This window comes from Myxine glutinosa, chromosome 9 (genome assembly GCF_964187855.1).
Source record: "Myxine glutinosa chromosome 9, kmMyxGlut1.1, whole genome shotgun sequence".
In the NCBI taxonomy this organism is placed as follows: Eukaryota; Metazoa; Chordata; class Myxini; order Myxiniformes; family Myxinidae; genus Myxine; species Myxine glutinosa.
This window is the reverse complement of record NC_136269.1, coordinates 144,911,722-144,925,592: the sequence shown is the minus strand read 5'-3', so window position 1 is coordinate 144,925,592 and position 13,871 is coordinate 144,911,722. Positions and strand designations below refer to the sequence as shown.

The following is a 13,871-nucleotide window of genomic DNA, read 5'->3' as shown; positions in this document are numbered from 1 at the left end:
ATGAATGATTGATCAATCACATGATCACACAGCTTGATGAATGATTGATCAATCACATGATCAGACAGCCTGATGAATGATTGATCAATCACATGATCACGCAGCCTGATGAATAAATGATCAATCACATGATCACACAGCTTGATGAATGATTGATCAATCACATGATCAGACAGCCTGATGAATGATTGATCAATCACATGATCACGCAGCCTGATGAATGATTGATCAATCACATGATCTTGCAGCCTGATGAATGATTGATCAATCACATGATCACGCAGCCTGATGAATGATTGATCAATCACATGATCACACAGCCTGATGAATGATTGATCAATCACATGATAACACAGCCTGATGAATGATTGATCAATCACATGATCATACAGCCTGATGAATGATTGATCAATCACATGACAACACAGCCTGATGAATGATTGATCAATCACATGATCACGCAGCCTGATGAATGATTGATCAATCACATGATCATACAGCCTGATGAATGATTGATCAATCACATGAAAACACAGCCTGATGAATGATTGATCAATCACATGATCACGCAGCCTGATGAATGATTGATCAATTACATGATCATACAGCCTGATGAATGATTGATCAATTACATGATCACACCACCTGATGAATGATTGATCAATTACATGATCACACCACCTGATGAATGATTGATCAATCACATGATCACACAGCCTGATGAATGATTGATCAATCACATGATCACACAGCCTGGCTAATGATTGATCAATCACATGATCACACAGCTTGATGAATGATTGATCAATCACATGATCACGCAGCCTGATGAATGATTGATCAATCACATGATCACACAGCCTGATGAATGATTGATCAATCACATGATCACGCAGCCTGATGAATGATTGATCAATCACACGATCACACAGCCTGATGAATGTTTGATCAATCACATGATCACGCAGCCTGATGAATGATTGATCAATCACATGATCACACAGCCTGATGAATGTTTGATCAATCACATGATCACAGCCTGATGAATGTTTGATCAATCACACGATCACGCAGCCTGATGAATGTTTGATCAATCACACGATCACGCAGCCTGATGAATGATTGATCAATCACATGATCACACAGTTTGATGAATGATTGATCAATCACATGATCACACAGCCCGGCAAATGATTGATCAATCACATGATCACACAGCCTGATGAATGTTTGATCAATCACATGATCAGACAGCCTGATGAATGATTGATCAATCACATGATCATACAGCATCATGAATGATTGATCAATCACATGATCACACAGCCTGATGAATGATTGATCAATCACATGATCATACAGCATCATGAATGACTGATCAATCACATGATCACACAGCCTGATGAATGATTGATCAGTCACACGATCACACAGCCCGGCAAATGATTGATCAATCACATGATCACACAGCCTGATGAATGATTGATCAATCACATGATCACACAGCCTGATGAATGATTGATCAATCACATGATCACGCAGCCTGATGAATGATTGATCAATCACATGATCACACAGCTTGATGAATGATTGATCAATCACATGATCAGACAGCCTGATGAATGATTGATCAATCACATGATCACGCAGCCTGATGAATAAATGATCAATCACATGATCACACAGCTTGATGAATGATTGATCAATCACATGATCAGACAGCCTGATGAATGATTGATCAATCACATGACAACACAGCCTGATGAATGATTGATCAATCACATGATCACACCACCTGATGAATGATTGATCAATCACATGATCACGCAGCCTGATGAATGATTGATCAATCACATGATCATACGGCCTGGCGAATGATTGATCAATCACATGATCACACAGCCCGGCTAATGATTGATCAAACACATGATCACACAGCCTGGCTAATGATTGATCAAACACATGATCACACAGCCTGGCTAATGATTGATCAAACACATGATCACACAGCCTGGCTAATGATTGATCAAACACATGATCACACAGCCTGGCTAATGATTGATCAAACACATGATCACACAGCCTGGCTAATGATTGATCAAACACATGATCACACAGCCTGGCTAATGATTGATCAATCACATGATCACACAGCCCGGCTAATGATTGGTCAAACACATGATCACACAGCCCGGCTCATGATTGATCAAACACATGATCATACGGCCTGGCTAATGATTGATCAATCACATGATCACACAGCCTGGCTAATGATTGATCAAACACATCATCACACAGCCTGGCTAATGATTGATCAAACACATGATCACACAGCCTGGCTCATGATTGATCAAACACATGATCATACGGCCCGGCTAATGATTGATCAAACACATGATCACACATCCTGGCTAATGATTGATCAAACACATCATCACACAGCCTGGCTAATGATTGATCAAACACATGATCATACGGCCCGGCTAATGATTGATCAAACACATGATCACACAGCCTGGCTAATGATTGATCAAACACGTCATCACACAGCCTGGCTAATGATTGATCAAAGACATGATCACACAGCCCGGCTCATGATTGATCAAACACATGATCATACGGCCTGGCTAATGATTGATCAAACACATGATCACACAGCCCGGCTAATGATTGATCAAACACATGATCATACGGCCTGGCTAATGATTGATCAATCACATGATCACACAGCCCGGCTAATGATTGATCAAACACATGATCACACATCCTGGCTAATGATTGATCAAACACATCATCACACAGCCTGGCTAATGATTGATCAAACACATGATCATACGGCCCGGCTAATGATTGATCAAACACATGATCACACAGCCTGGCTAATGATTGATCAAACACGTCATCACACAGCCTGGCTAATGATTGATCAAAGACATGATCACACAGCCCGGCTCATGATTGATCAAACACATGATCATACGGCCTGGCTAATGATTGATCAAACACATGATCACACAGCCCGGCTAATGATTGATCAAACACATGATCATACGGCCTGGCTAATGATTGATCAATCACATGATCACACAGCCCGGCTAATGATTGATCAAACACATGATCACACAGCCCGGCTAATGATTGATCAAACACATGATCACACAGCCTGGCTAATGATTGATCAATCACATGATCACACAGCCCGGCTAATGATTGATCAATCACATGATCACACAGCCCGGCTCATGATTGATCAAACACATGATCATACGGCCCGGCTAATGATTGATCAATCACATGATCACACAGCCCGGCTAATGATTGATCAAACACATGATCACACAGCCCGGCTAATGATTGATCAATCACATGATCATACGGTCTGGCTAATGATTGATCAATCACATGATCACACAGCCCGGCTAATGATTGATCAAACACATGATCATACGGCCCGGCTAATGATTGATCAATCACATGATCACACAGCCCGGCTAATGATTGATCAAACACATGATCACACAGCCCGGCTAATGATTGATCAATCACATGATCATACGGCCTGGCTAATGATTGATCAATCACACGATCACACAGCCTGGCTAATGATTGATCAAACACATGATCACACAGCCCGGCTAATGATTGATCAATCACATGATCACACAGCCCGGCTAATGATTGATCAATCACATGATCATACGGCCTGGCTAATGATTGATCAATCACACGATCACACAGCCTGGCTAATGATTGATCAAACACATGATCACACAGCCCGGCTAATGATTGATCAATCACATGATCACACAGCCCGGCTAATGATTGATCAATCACATGATCATACGGCCTGGCTAATGATTGATCAATCACATTATCACACAGCCCGGCTAATGATTGATCAAACACATGATCATACGGCCCGGCTAATGATTGATCAATCACATGATCACACAGCCCGGCTAATGATTGATCAAACACATGATCACACAGCCCGGCTAATGATTGATCAATCACATGATCATACGGCCTGGCTAATGATTGATCAATCACACGATCACACAGCCTGGCTAATGATTGATCAAACACATGATCACACAGCCCGGCTAATGATTGATCAATCACATGATCACACAGCCCGGCTAATGATTGATCAATTACGCTGCCCCGTGATTAATCCATCTCACGACCTACACGTCGTTGAGTTTATAAAGCACGAGCAGAAAATCCGGTTACATTCTCGCTGTTCCAATGCAATTTGTTCCCATGAGAGTGTGGAATATTTAGGGAGTTTGGCAGGAATGTCCTTTGAGATCTTAAAACCATCCCTGTGAATTTTACCACAAACAAACTGAAGTTGTAAGTTTTCCGGGGTTCGGTGACGATCCTGAAAAGAGCCCTTGGAACAAAACTTTGAAAACGTTGAACAGTTTCGTCCATGAATCGTGATCCCTTACCGAAGCGGAGGAGGTGGATACTTTGGGTCCTCGGAGGACTCCGCTCCACCTCCTGAAACCAGCAAATGGAGATAACAACCAACGACACACACACACACATCCATGTACACACATACACATACACACACACACACACACACAAAAACACACACAAACACACACACATGTACAAACACACACACACACACACACACACACACACACACACACACACACAAACACACACACACACACTGCAGTCGTCTCGCATCCCCTTTGGGGTGACTAATTACTGGATAATCAAACCACGAATGATAGTTCGATTTCTAACAAAATATACATAATGTGCATTTTAAAATCACAAACACAATGTAACTTATACTCGAATGATGAACTAGTCTTGCGAGTTAAGGCTCGCATTGATGTGCTTTGGCCGACAGGTAGGGAAATGGATGAGATCAAAAGAACGTTGATGGAGGTATGCATAACGTTGTGGGAAGTAAGGAGAAGCTGACGTTTTGGGCATTAACCCTTCATCAGAGGTGGGGAGGTTTGGAAGGAGGTTGTAGGGGAGGTTGGGAGGAGGTGTAAACACTTCAACCCCCCACTTATACAGGATTGTGGGGGAGATAACAACTCACTACAACCACAGGAGAGTTGCGAGTGGGGGGTAATCAATACAATCCCCCAATAAGGGAGGGTTGTGTTGATTGCGTTGCCCTTCTAATTTCGACTCTCACTGTGTCAGGTTCTGAAGAGGAAGGTGAGACCTTTTTTTGCTTCAATGAAGGGTTAATGCCCAAAACATCAGCTTCCGACGGCAGTCAACATTCCTCAATCAACGTTTCATTGATTCGATACAATTTGTAAAGGAAAGTAAAAATGCACCTTTTATGAGTATAAATGGCGCAGGAGGCATGTAGGAAAATGTTCGGAGAACGCTTGGATTCGGAAGAGGGTCAGAAAGCAGTATTCAGGATGGCAAAGCAGATAGCGAAAGAGAGGTGTGATGTGATGGGGGTGAGTTGCTTGAAGGATGAAGTGGGACAATCGTTGTCGACCCAGATGGAATTAAAGGAAGATGGAAAAGATATATGGAAATGCTGTTGAATGCAGAGAATGAATGGGATGGCAACATAGAGAGTAACCCAGTTTTAGGACCGGCAGAGAAGATAACTGAGAAGGAAGTTGAGGAAGCGATAAAAGCAATGAAGAGTAGAAAAGCGGGAGGGCCGACGGGAGTTGTGGGAGATATGTTGAAGGCAGCAGGAAGTTGGGGTGTGAAGAGAATGACAGAGATCTGTAATCTGGTGGTGAAAGAAGGCCGCATTCCAGTGGATTGGGAACTGAGTACCCTCGTCCCTCTATACAAGGGGAAAGGTGACCCTCTGGAGTGTGGCTCGTACCGAGCGATAAAGTTATTGGAGCATGGAATGAAGGTATTGGAAAGGGTGTTGGAGAGGAGGATAAGGAAGAAAGTGAAGATCGACGAAATGCAGTTTGGATTTATGCCAGGAAGAGGAACGACAGACGCGCTTTTCATTGTGAGGCAGTTGCAGGAGAAGTACATGGAGAAGAGGAAGAAGTTGTTTCTTGGGTTTGTTGATCTGGAGAAAGCATTCGATCGGGTTCCACGCAAAGTATTGACATGGGCATTGAGGAAGTTAGGAGTGGAGGAATGGTTGATCAGAGTAGTGATGGCAATGTACAAAAGAGCGCGCACAGCTGTAAGGACGAAGGACGGGAACAGTGGTGAGTTTGAGGTGAAGGTGGGAGTGCATCAGGGGTCAGTACGAAGTCCACTACTATTTGTAGCTGTGATGGAGGTGCTGGCTCAGAACGTAAAGGAGGGTTTACCGTGGGAGTTGTTGTATGCAGATGATCTGGTGTTGATTGCGGAAAGTATGGATGGACTGAAGGAAAAGATGAACACGTGGAAGGAATGTATGGAGACAAAAGGTCTGAAGATGAATATCGGAAAGACGAAGGTGATGGCAAGTGGTAAAGCATGTGGTGAGGTGGAAAGAACTGGGAAGTGGCCCTGTGCTGTGTGTAGGAAGGGTGTCGGAGTGAACTCCATTCAGTGTACAATGTGCGCTGAGTGGGTTCATCAAAAATGTAGTGGTCTGAGAGGGTCATTAACCAGTGTGGCAGCTACATTCAAATGTAAGGTGTGCACAGAGGGAGCTGCAGATGGAGGAAATGTTGAGTTGGATCTTGGAGACGGCGTGAAGCTGGAAGGTGTGAAAACATTTTTCTACCTCGGAGACATGCTGAATGGAGAAGGTGGATCAGACTCGGCAACGGTTGCTCGAGTGAGATGTGCATGGAAGAAGTTTCGGGAATTGAGTGGCGTGCTGATGATGTAAGGGGAGTGTCGTTGAAGCTGAAGGGAAAGGTGTATGCTGCATGTGTGAGAAGTGTTATGATTTATGGGAGCGAGACATGGGTAATGAACGTAGAGCAGCAACGAAGGTTGGAAAGGGTGGAAATGCGAATGGTTCGACGGATGTGCGGAGTATTGTTGAGAGAGAGGAACACAAATGATGAATTGCGAAAGATGATGGGAATAGAGCCTGTGATTGATGCTGTGAAGAGGAACAGGTTGAGATGGTTTGGTCATGTGTTGAGGAAGGATGAAAGTGACTGGTTGAGAAGAGTGATGGAAATGAATGTAGAAGGAAGTAGAAGACGGGGAAGACCGAGAAAGACTTGGCTAAAGATGGTGGAAGAAGAAATGCGGGCAAGGGGGTTAACAAGGAGAGATGCAGAAAATAGGGCAAAATGGAGAAGATTGTCATGGGGACCGCAAGGCTAACCCCCGCTCTAGCAGGGAAAATGGCCTTTAAAATGCATGTTGTTGTTTTTGTTGTTGTTATGAGTATAAATATCATTTTGAGTGTGTTCTGTTCCTTGGCAGCTATTTGACGGCATTGAGTGCGAGTTTCCACTGTTCCACCTGTACATGCTTATTGATGGTAAGTCTTGGTATGGTGACACCAGCCATAGACAAAGGACAGGCATAAACACACTACCAACGGCAGTTTTATTCTGCCTGGATCTTGTGTATATTGTGAACCGATCGAGGTGTCTGTCCGTGCGTTTGTCTGTCTCCAGTTTACTGCGGCTGGTTCTTGCGCTGCATTTGAAAAGCTGCTCATTGGTTATTTTGCATTGCAATTTCACTGTTCTTGATGCAATATCGTCAGTCACTTTATTGTTCATTTCAGTATCAGTAATCTTTAAAATCAACATAAACATGTGGATTAAAGTAGATTTAACACAGATGTTCATGGAGTACACACAATTTAAAACAGATATATTTTGCCCTCTTTTTAGTCAAATCCAACCTCCACTGCCAGATGTTGCACCACCACTTTGTAGAGGGCTGTATAAGTAGCTCAGAGCTTTGGCTTTGAGTGAAACTAATCGTGCAATTCAATTAACTTTTGCTTGCTTTTCCCATCACTTTCCCAGCAAAAGTTAATTTTTATTTTTTATTTTTTTTTGTATACAGAGCCGAGGCTCGTGAAAGAGCTAACATTTATCAAACAAACAAATCAAACAAACAAGCAAACAAAGTATATAAAAAGGGGAGCGGTCGACAAGATGGGGAGAGAAGGGGAGGAAGCACACAAACACAACATTTGAGGGCAGGGACATCGGGAGATGTGTGGGAGGCAGAGGGCCTGGGGGGAGGCAGGATAGGTATAAAACGCAAAGACACCAAGGACTTCCAGGAAAGAAGACAAAAGTAACCTCAAAAAAGTGGATTTGGGGTGAAATTAGCGGGGGTAGAAAAGATCAAGGTTTTGGATTGAGGAAGATAAGAGATGGTGGTGAACAGCCGTTTTAAAGACCTGGAGGGAGGAGTGGGATTGAAGAGAGTGAGGGAGTTTGTTCCAGAGACGGGAGAAAAGAGGAATGAAGGAGTGAAGGTGAGCAGAGAGTCTTGATTTTGGCAGTTTAACCATAAGAGGGTTGCAGGCAGATCTTGTGCGACCTGCAGGAATATTTGGGGGACAGAGCCCAGAGAGAGCTGGGGGAGCAAGGCCAGAGATGAGTCGGTAGAAGACGGAAAGTCCACCAACCTGCCTGCGGTGAGTAAGTGAAAGGCCCTCGGAGATAGCGTCATCGCGGGAGATTCCAATGATTCTGATCGCTTTGGTTTCAACAGCGTGAAGACGAGCTAGGTGTGAGGCAGGAGCACCAGCCCAGAGGGGAGAGCAGTATTCCATTGAGCTGCGGATGAAAGCCTTGTATGTGGTGAGGAGCTCAGGTGTGACAAGGAAGGACTTCGCACAACGGAGGATGCCCGGTCGGCGACTGGCTTTGGAGGCCAGCTTGGAAATGTGGTTTTCCCAGGAAAGATCATGGCAGATAGTGAGACCCAAAAGCTTGAGTGACAGAACTTCTTGGAGAGGATTATTCAGAAAGTAGATGGGAGGGTTGTCCAGTCGGTCTTTTCGGAGAGACATCGTAAGAGTGTGAGATTTGTCAGGATTGAAAGACATGTTCCACTTGTTTGCCCCGTCTGTGATTTTGTCCAGGTCTGCAGAGAGTGAGGAGGCTGCAGACTGCCGATCTGAGGGATGAGGAATGGAGTGGCAGAGAGTGGAGTCATCAGCAAAGAGATAGAGAGGATTTTCAAGAGAGTCAGAGAGATCATTGATGAAGACCAGAAAAAGCACAAGGCCCAGAACACTGCCTTGGGGAACTCCAGCCTGAACAGGAAGAGGAGATGAGAGAAACCCATTCAGGGCCACACGTTGACTACGACGAGAGAGGAAGTCCGCCAGCCATGCGTGGAGATTTCCATGGATACAAAAGGAGGAGAGTTTGGTGAGCAGAGCTGGGTGCCAGACCGTATCGAAGGCACGTGATATGTCGAGGGAGACAGCTCTAATTTCCTGTTTGGCATTGAGGACCTCCATCCATTGTTGAGACAGCAGAAGCAGCATGTCCAGAGTAGAGTGACCTGGTCTGAAACCAAATTGATGATCAGAGATCAAGCCATTGGAGAAGAGGAAAGACTTCATATCCGAAGCAATGATGGATTCCATGACTTTGCTGATAATTGGGAGAAGGCTGATTGGTCTGTAGTTGCTAGGAGGTGTTTTTGCACCTTTTTGTGCAAAGCGGTGATGTTGGCTGATTTCCAAGCAGATGGCAGTTGACCTTGAGCAAAAGAGAGGGTGATGAGAACAGAGAGAGGGAGTGAAAGAGCGGAAGAACAGGATTTTAGGACCCGTGGGCTGATGCCGTCAGGTCCAGTTGCAGATTCAGAGTCGAGGGTTGACAGAAACTTTTCCACCTTGTCAGGAGGAAAGGACACAGAGTCCAGGAGCAGCTGGGTACGACTGGGTACGGTGGGTACAGAGAGGGATGGGTTTGGGACACAAGATTTAGAGGCAAACACAGAGTTGAGGCATTCAGCTTTTTCACGTGTAGCTGCTGTGTAGCTGCTGCAGCTGTGTAGCCGTTTGAGGGAAGGGAGGGGATGGAGGGAGAACAAACACCAGAAACAGGTTTGACCAGACGCCACCAGGATTTGGAAGAGGGAGACAGATAAGAGAGTTCGATCTTGAGAACGGAGAGATATTGTTTCCTGGCTCTCCTGAGGGTAGACACACACTTGTTTCGGGCTTTGTGAAAGGAAATGAGATTTCCTTCCGTTGGATTTGCTTTCCAGGAGATGAAGGCAAGTTGTTTCTGGGCAACAGCCTCACCACAAGATTCCATGTACCATGGACGGGAGGAAGGGTATGACAACTGAAGACGAGATGGGATAAATCTGTGCATGAGAGAGAGCAATTTACTTTGGAAGAATTCCCAGGATGAGTTGATGTCAGAGGTGGTAGAGATGGGAGACCAGTCCAGATGATTGATGGCTGCTTGAAGACCATGCCAGTTGGCCTGAGTGAAATGCCAGACTCGTCGACGCTGAGGAGGCTCCCTGAGAATGGTCAGAGAGATGTCCACTTTAACAAGCACATGATCAGATGAGCCGATTGGAGCAGAAGAAGAGCAGCAGACATTTTCAGGGAAGTTAGTCATAACCAAGTCCAGAAGAGAAGATGCTCCGTTGACTGAGATCCGGGTCGGGAAATTGACAGATTGTGTCAGTCCCAGTGAGTCGCAGAAGTCGTTTACTGAGGAGCCATGGCTGGTGAGAGAGGTACCCACACCCAGCCAACTGGCATGGTGACAATTGAAATCACCACATATGAGGAAGAGAGAGTTAGGATGAGTAGACAGAAGTTGGTCCATATTATCAGACAACGAGATGTAGATGGAGTCATCACTGTTTGGTGGACGGTACAACACACATATGAACAAGAGGTGGGAGCGAAGGGGAAGCCGTAGCCAGAGGTATTCCTGGGGGTGAGGTGGAGAGAGTGCAGTGCAGGGCGAGTGAGGAAGAGAGTTTTTGATAAAGATAGCAACCCCACCTCCAGGACGAGGCTCAGGTCTATCATACCGGAGGAGGGAGTAACCCGGGAGAGATACTAAGGAATCAGAGACATCATGAAGGAGGAAAGTTTCTGTTAAGCAGATCACGTCTGGTTTGACAGAAGCAACCTGTATGAAGAGATCAGTTGAGTTTGAACGAAGGCCCCGGATGTTTGAGGTCCATACCGTTAATGAAGAGGAAGGGGGAGCATCGGATACAGAACAGGGGGGAGGAGGGGTAGGGTAAGATGTGGAAGAGGTGGAAGAGGTAGGGAGAGCTGTTGAAGGTGTGTCAGAGATTTCAGAATAGCTCGGAGAAAGGGAAGGATGGGGCGGACAAAAGGTTTGATGTTGATTGGGTGAGGCACAATGAGGTGTTATTTGAGGAGGGGGAAGAGCGAGGCAGAAGGTTGGGGGAGATGGAGGTGAGAGTTGGAAGAGGGAAGAAGCGGGGAGGACGCTTTGAGGAGGGGGAGTGAGAGGGGGGAAATTGAGAAGAAATGAGGGTGGGGAGATTTGAAGGGGAGGGGCGAGGGGGGAGTTTAGGAGGGAAGGGACAAGGGGAGGGATTTGAAAGGGATGGGATATGGGGGAGATTTGGAGGGGAGGGGTGAGGGGGGAGTCTAGGAGGGGAGGGGCGAGGGGGAGTCTTGGAGGGGAGGGTGTGGGGGGAGTTTAGGAGAGAAGGGGCAAGGGGGGAGATTTGAAAGGGATGGGTGATGGGGAGGATTAGGAGGGGAGTGGCAAGGGGGAAGATTTGGAGGGGAGGGGTGATGGGGAAGATTTGGATGGGAGGGGTTATGGGGAAGATTTGGATGGGAGGGGTTATGGGGAAGATTTGGAGGGGAGGGGTGATGGGGAAGATTTGGATGGGAGGGGTTATGGGGAAGATTTGGAGGGGAGGGGTGAGATTGGATTTTAGAAAGTGTACGATTAATGGGAAACAAACATTTATTGCAAAATGAGTTTCTTGTGACCTTCGAGTCAAAAATACATTTAAGGATGCTGAAGGGAGGATGGAGTGCAGGAGAGTTTAGGGAATGTAGAAAAGAGGCACTGAAAGAGATGGAATTTTTTTTTGGGATGGATAGATTTGGTGAGCAAGTCGAAAGCAGCCTTTTAAAGAAGAAGAAGAAAAAGGTGTTATAATATACGACGGAATACAGAACTTGAGGGGAAAGTGTAAACATTTTAAGGTTAATAACAGTGAACGTTAACAGTGAACAGTAATAACTGTTATTACAGTAACAGTAATAACAGTGAACGTCGTTCGAAGAACGAACGAATAAGAACGAATAAACGAATGAGAACAAAGAATAAGAACAGAGAAGGAAATGTTTTTTTTTGTTTTTTTTTAGTTGATTTTATACAAGGAAGTAGGCTATGGGGTGAAAAGACTGGGAAAAGCAGAGAACGAAAGTTATTGGAGCACAAAAGATGGACCGCTGAGAGAAAAACAAAGCCTCAAGTTTGGACACTGTCCAGGGCCTCAAAAGACACGGCACAATTTAACACGATTTTCTATACAGGTATGAAAGATTTGCACCGAAAATCTTCCTCGGGACACACGATACGTACAACACCATAAAATAAATACAGTTATAACGAAAATACAAATGGGAACAATTACTTAACTTCGATAAACTCCACAAATGTTTAGACTTCTGCGATCCCAATTCCATGCATCATTTGAGCAACTTTTCAGAGCATCATCAACGGCATTTCTCTTTAACGTTTTTGTGAAATATTGCAACAACCTTGCGAGCCAGGTACTTTTAAGCTGTCGTTACTGGAGTCCCTATAAAGTAGGAGTAGCGATATGGTGCATCCCAAAATTTTCTGGCCACGTGGTTATGGGCACTATTTTGTTTCCATCGACAGCTCATCATTCTTTTTTAAAAGACTGGATTTTGTGCCATTGGATGCACCAATTGATCAGAGAAAGATTTCAAAACATAGATTCCCTGTAGATACTGTACTGGAAGGATTCCATACACATGCATGTTTTCACCACATGTGAAGGATTACATACATATGCTTGTTTTCATCACATGTGAAGGATTTCATGACATGCCAGGTGTCCAGTCTGCTATCAATATTTGGTGGATGTTAAAGAACCCACGGTGTTCTTCACCAACAGTAGGCAAGCTATCACTGGCATCCTGGTCAAATTACAAATTCCTGCCCTGACTGACTCCTGGGAAGGCAATGGCAAACAACCCAATATCACGCGTGCCAAGCAGCCATGGACCTGATTTCAAGCAGAGCACACAATCAATCAATTACATTAATGAACAGGATTAAAATAATTTAATTGCTATTTGTGGGAAAATTACATGCCCAGACCAATATCGAACCCAGGTCCTCTGGTGGGGGTCACCCAGATCGTTCAGATGGCAGAGCACTGGTGTACGGTTCACCACAGGACCTGCGTTCGATTCCTGGACTGGTGCATGTAATTTACACGCATATATCAATTTAATAATCAATCAATCAATCAAGCTCTTTCTATTTTTTCACTCACAATTGTTGCATCTGTTGTGGAAAGTGTGCCTCCATTTCCATCTTTCACTTTCCTTCGTCCACTTTTATTTTTAATTTTTGCATCTTGTCTCTACCTTTGTGTCTCTTCTACTTACCCACTCTGTACACCTCGAGTTAGGCACTCATCAGTGTGAACCTTTATTGATGCATTGCACTTAATTTTTCCATGGTTTCTGTGATATGTTTTCAGGTAAAATCTATCCTGTCTGATTGTCTGCTTATTCTGATGCGTTGTAAGAACGAAAAAGAAATAATTCAGTTGTATAATCTTGCTTTTGGGCACACAGAAAGACAGACAACAACACAACAACAGGCATGTTAAGGCCATTTTCCCTGCTAGGGCAGGGGTTAGACACACAGAAAGACAGCATGATTAGAAAACAGACACATTACGCTTCATGCACAATGGGTACAGGTTTGATGTGCTGCGCTGATGGAAAC

At 44.7% G+C, this 13,871-nt stretch overlaps 1 protein-coding gene across 4 annotated transcripts in view; it reads left to right on the top strand.

Moving 5' to 3' along the window:
* Positions 1-13,871, top strand: part of LOC137434832 (phosphorylase b kinase regulatory subunit beta-like) — a 335,447-nt gene that overhangs the window by 188,483 nt on the left and 133,093 nt on the right. For all 4 annotated transcript variants that reach the window (XM_078785025.1, XM_078785024.1, XM_078785027.1 and 1 more), the window contains one exon: positions 7,354-7,411. In XM_078785025.1, the coding sequence (XP_078641151.1) occupies positions 7,354-7,411 (58 nt within the window). The remainder of the gene's footprint in view (positions 1-7,353; positions 7,412-13,871) is intronic.